The sequence below is a fragment of the Dipodomys spectabilis genome, unplaced genomic scaffold, assembly GCF_019054845.1.
Source record: "Dipodomys spectabilis isolate Male_0828 unplaced genomic scaffold, ASM1905484v1 ptg000050l, whole genome shotgun sequence".
Classification (NCBI taxonomy): domain Eukaryota; kingdom Metazoa; phylum Chordata; class Mammalia; order Rodentia; family Heteromyidae; genus Dipodomys; species Dipodomys spectabilis.
In genome coordinates, this window is record NW_024870727.1 from 7,184,208 (window position 1) to 7,188,152 (window position 3,945).

The 3,945-nt window shown below is 47.9% G+C and overlaps 1 protein-coding gene across 1 annotated transcript; it reads left to right on the forward strand.

The window, feature by feature from the left end:
* Nucleotides 1-312: 312 nt before the first annotated feature.
* Nucleotides 313-3,681, forward strand: Ghsr (growth hormone secretagogue receptor). Its single transcript, XM_042678913.1, has 2 exons — nucleotides 313-1,114; nucleotides 3,350-3,681. Exons 1-2 carry the CDS (start codon nucleotides 316-318, stop codon nucleotides 3,649-3,651), a joined length of 1,101 nt encoding a protein of 366 aa, XP_042534847.1. The 5' UTR covers nucleotides 313-315; the 3' UTR covers nucleotides 3,652-3,681.
* Nucleotides 3,682-3,945: the final 264 nt, after the last annotated feature.

Sequence of the window (3,945 nt, forward strand, 5' to 3'; positions counted from 1 at the left end):
TGCCGCGGGGAGGCTGGGCTCGGAGACCAGGAGTTTGTGCAAGAGGTTAGAGGGAAGCAGCGGTGCCAGAGCGACGCAGCGCCCCCGCCCCCCTGCCCCCGTCTTCCCCTTCTTCCCCCTAGCTCTCTGGCCGCCTCTCAGGTCTCACCTTCTCCCCTGGCTCCAGCCCGTCCCCCCCCCCCCCACCTCTCTCTTTCCTCTCCAAGCATCCTCACTGCGCCCGGGCGCTCGTTCCTCGCACTCTCTGCGCCTGAGCGGACTCGCCCGGGGACCCGCACCGTCGCGATCTCCCATCAGCGAAGGCCACCAGGCAACATGTGGAACGCGACCCCCGCCGAGGAGCTGGAGCCCAACCTCACCGTGGCAGATCCGGACTGGGACGCAGCCCTGGGCAACGAGTCTCTGACGGAGCAGCTGCTGCTGCCCCTGTTCCCCGCGCCGCTGCTTGCGGGCGTCACGGCCACCTGCGTGGCCCTGTTCGCGGTAGGCATCGCGGGCAACCTGCTCACCATGCTGGTGGTGTCGCGCTTCCGGGAGCTACGCACGACCACCAACCTCTACCTATCCAGCATGGCCTTCTCTGATCTGCTCATCTTCCTGTGCATGCCGCTGGACTTGGTCCGCCTGTGGCAGTACCGGCCCTGGAACTTTGGCGACCTGCTCTGCAAACTCTTCCAGTTCGTCAGCGAGAGCTGCACCTACGCCACGGTGCTCACCATCACGGCGCTCAGCGTCGAGCGCTACTTCGCCATCTGCTTCCCCTTGCGCGCCAAGGTGGTGGTCACCAAGGGCCGGGTGAAGTTGGTCATCCTGGTGATCTGGGCTGTGGCTTTCTGCAGCGCCGGGCCCATCTTTGTGCTGGTCGGCGTGGAGCACGAGAACGGCACCGACCCGCGGGACACCAACGAGTGCCGCGCCACCGAGTTCGCCGTGCGCTCGGGGCTGCTCACCGTCATGGTGTGGGTGTCCAGCGTCTTTTTCTTCCTGCCCGTCTTCTGCCTCACGGTCCTCTACAGCCTCATTGGCAGGAAGCTGTGGCGGCGGCGCCGGGGCGAGGCAGCCGCCGGGGCCTCCCTCAGGGACCAGAACCACAAGCAGACGGTAAAGATGCTCGGTAAGTCTCCGCGCGCCACGGGATCGGGATCGCGCGCCGCTGTCGCCAGCCTGGCTCTCCTGTCCTCCCCTCTGCCCCTGCTTGGAGTCTCTCTCTTCTCCTGCTCTCTGGCTCTCTGTATGCATCTCGATTTCTGTGTGTGTCCATGTCTCTCTCTCTCTCTCCTTCCTCTCTTACTTTGTTATCGCATGTCTTCCAATGTCTCTGTCTCTATTATATTTATACGTATGCATGATGTATGTATGCATATATGTATCTATCCATTTATCTTATTTGTCTATCATGTATGTAATCATCAATCATCCATTATCTACCGAGCCATCTCCTTCCTCTAGTTATTGCCTCTCTGATGTCTCTGGACTTCTTTCTGTATATATCCAGTATCTATCCATCTATCTATCTATCTATCTATCTATCTATCTATCTATCTATCTATCTATCTATCTATCTATCTATCTATCTATCTATCTATCTATCATCTATCTCAGTCATCTATTTTTCTTTCTCTATGTCTGTCTGTCTGTCTGTCTCTGTCTCCCCCTCTCTCACTTGTCATTGTCTTGATTCTTTTGGTCTCTTCCATCTCTTTGTATCTCTTTTCTTGCTATACCTTCTTTCTCTCCTTCATGGGAATCAGTCTCACTTTTCTATTTCCCTAAAATGAGTTTCACATTAGTCCAGAAAGTTACTTCAAAACCGAGATCATTCATAAAAGTCTACTGTGTTTGTGTTGTGTGAAAGGTGACATTGGAGCTCCTGTTTCAAAGAGAAATGGCAGAATATCCAAGGTACATAATGATTGAAGAAGTATTCAGGGGCAAAATCACCCAAACCATGACCAATTTGTTTGATTCTATAGGGGATCTTTTATTTTTCTTTCTACATTTGGAGGGGTTTTTTTTTTTCCATGTCCTGGAGATTTTTTCAGATTATTTCATTGACTGTTTATTTCCCTGCTGTGTCTATGGCAGTGTTGTTTAAAAAAAAAAAGTTAGTGACTGATTGGTGCTCAGGTCTCCTTTGGTTTGCTTAGGTCATTATCTGTGACTGTGAGCAGCATTTGCTAGGAGATTAGACAAGTGTCCCCTTAGAGGAAAGGAGACTTTGTGGCACCTGCGGGACTTACACCCCCTCAGTGGCCCCCACAAGGAGCCCTGGGTGCAGTGCCACAACTCCAGGATGCTGCATAGTTAATGTATGAACTCACTACCTTAGGTGCTTGGTTTCGGGGAAGTTATAAAAATGTGTTCTTAATCCAAGCAAAACATTAATTAATTTTACTCAAATTTTCAAAACCAGCCTCCTGCATATTGTTTTGTTTCTTCCTTGGGAATTAATGTTACTACCATGTTAATTTTCATCTTCCTTGACAGTTCTGAAGAGGATCACTGAATGGGGACAAGCACTCATAGATCCTTTTCCCTCTGTCTTCCGTTTTTCTCTCCCCAATTCATGAAATTATCTTTAAGTAGTTGTACAAAGGGTTTTAATCCAACATGTCAGTTTATGAGTCAGTTTACATCTTCCATCATTCATTCTCATCGCTCTCAACCCCTTCCATTCCCTCATAGTTTCTGAATTTTTTAAACACAATTTGAAAAATGTAGAATTATTGAAAAAAAATCTTACTTGAGCAAATCAAAGTGGATGGTATATGTTATTTTATCACATGTAATAATAGTTTAAATAGTTTATATATAGTTTATATTAGTCATTATTGATTTATATCTATCTATACATCATCCATGTGTCCATCCATCCATCCATCCATCCATTCATGCATCTATCATCTATTTTTCTTTCTCTATGTCTGCATGTGTATCTCCTTCCAATCTGCTTTCTTTAAAAGCACCACAGGTATCTGATTACCAGTGATGGCTGAGTACAATCATCCTGACTCATTCATACAGGCCTGATACATATAAAATGGTTGATTTGGGGGAAGGAATTGGCTGATGAGTGTGGTCATTATGTTAACTCAAATCACAAAATCAAAAATAGAAATGGCTGAGCAGCTCAGTAAAAATTGCTGAACTGTGGGTTCAGTCTCCATCTTGGTTAGAGTGTAGGAATGGGAAAGGTCAGAAACATAACATTTCTTTATGTCAAGAGCAGAGCAGTGTTTCCCGGTGACCACACTACACATTCTCTAAAGAAAGCTAAGTGTTAAAGATAGAACATGATTTGCTGTGATGTTTCTTGACCTGACCATCTTTCTCCCATTGTCCTTCACAGCTGTAGTGGTGTTTGCTTTCATCCTCTGCTGGCTTCCCTTCCACGTGGGGAGATACTTGTTTTCTAAGTCCTTCGAGCCTGGCTCCCTAGAAATTGCTCAGATCAGCCAATACTGCAACCTGGTGTCATTCGTCCTCTTCTACCTCAGTGCTGCCATCAACCCCATTCTGTACAACATCATGTCCAAGAAGTACCGGATGGCTGTGTTTAAACTCCTAGGATTTGAATCCTCCCAGAGAAAGATGTCTACTCTGAAAGATGAAAGTTCTCGGGCTTGGACAAAATCTAGTATCAACACATGATAGAGCACATGTCCCAGTCCAGTCATTGCTTCTTATTCCAAACCAGAAGCCATAGGACATCAGGCAGGACTTGGGAGGAAGCTGAAGGTCAGTTCCAGATTTAGGGACCCATGAACTTGGAGACAATGGGGGTGGGGAGGGTCTGAGCAGTTTGGTTGTATTCCACACTCATCTATGCTGTCCTACTCTCTTCCCATGAATCCACTGCCTATAACTTTGTGTTCTGGAGCTGGTACTGATGGGGGCTTTCCATCTCAGAAAGAGGAGGAGTTTCAGAGCCAGTAGTTATGGTCC

Excerpts from the sequence above, each read along its gene's own strand:
- Ghsr (XM_042678913.1), top strand. The coding sequence starts at position 316 with ATGTGGAACGCGACCCCCGCCGAGGAGCTGGAGCCCAACCTCACCGTG. Across the intron at positions 1,115-3,349 it reads GCAGACGGTAAAGATGCTCG|CTGTAGTGGTGTTTGCTTTC; the intron begins GTAAGTCTCCGC and ends TGTCCTTCACAG.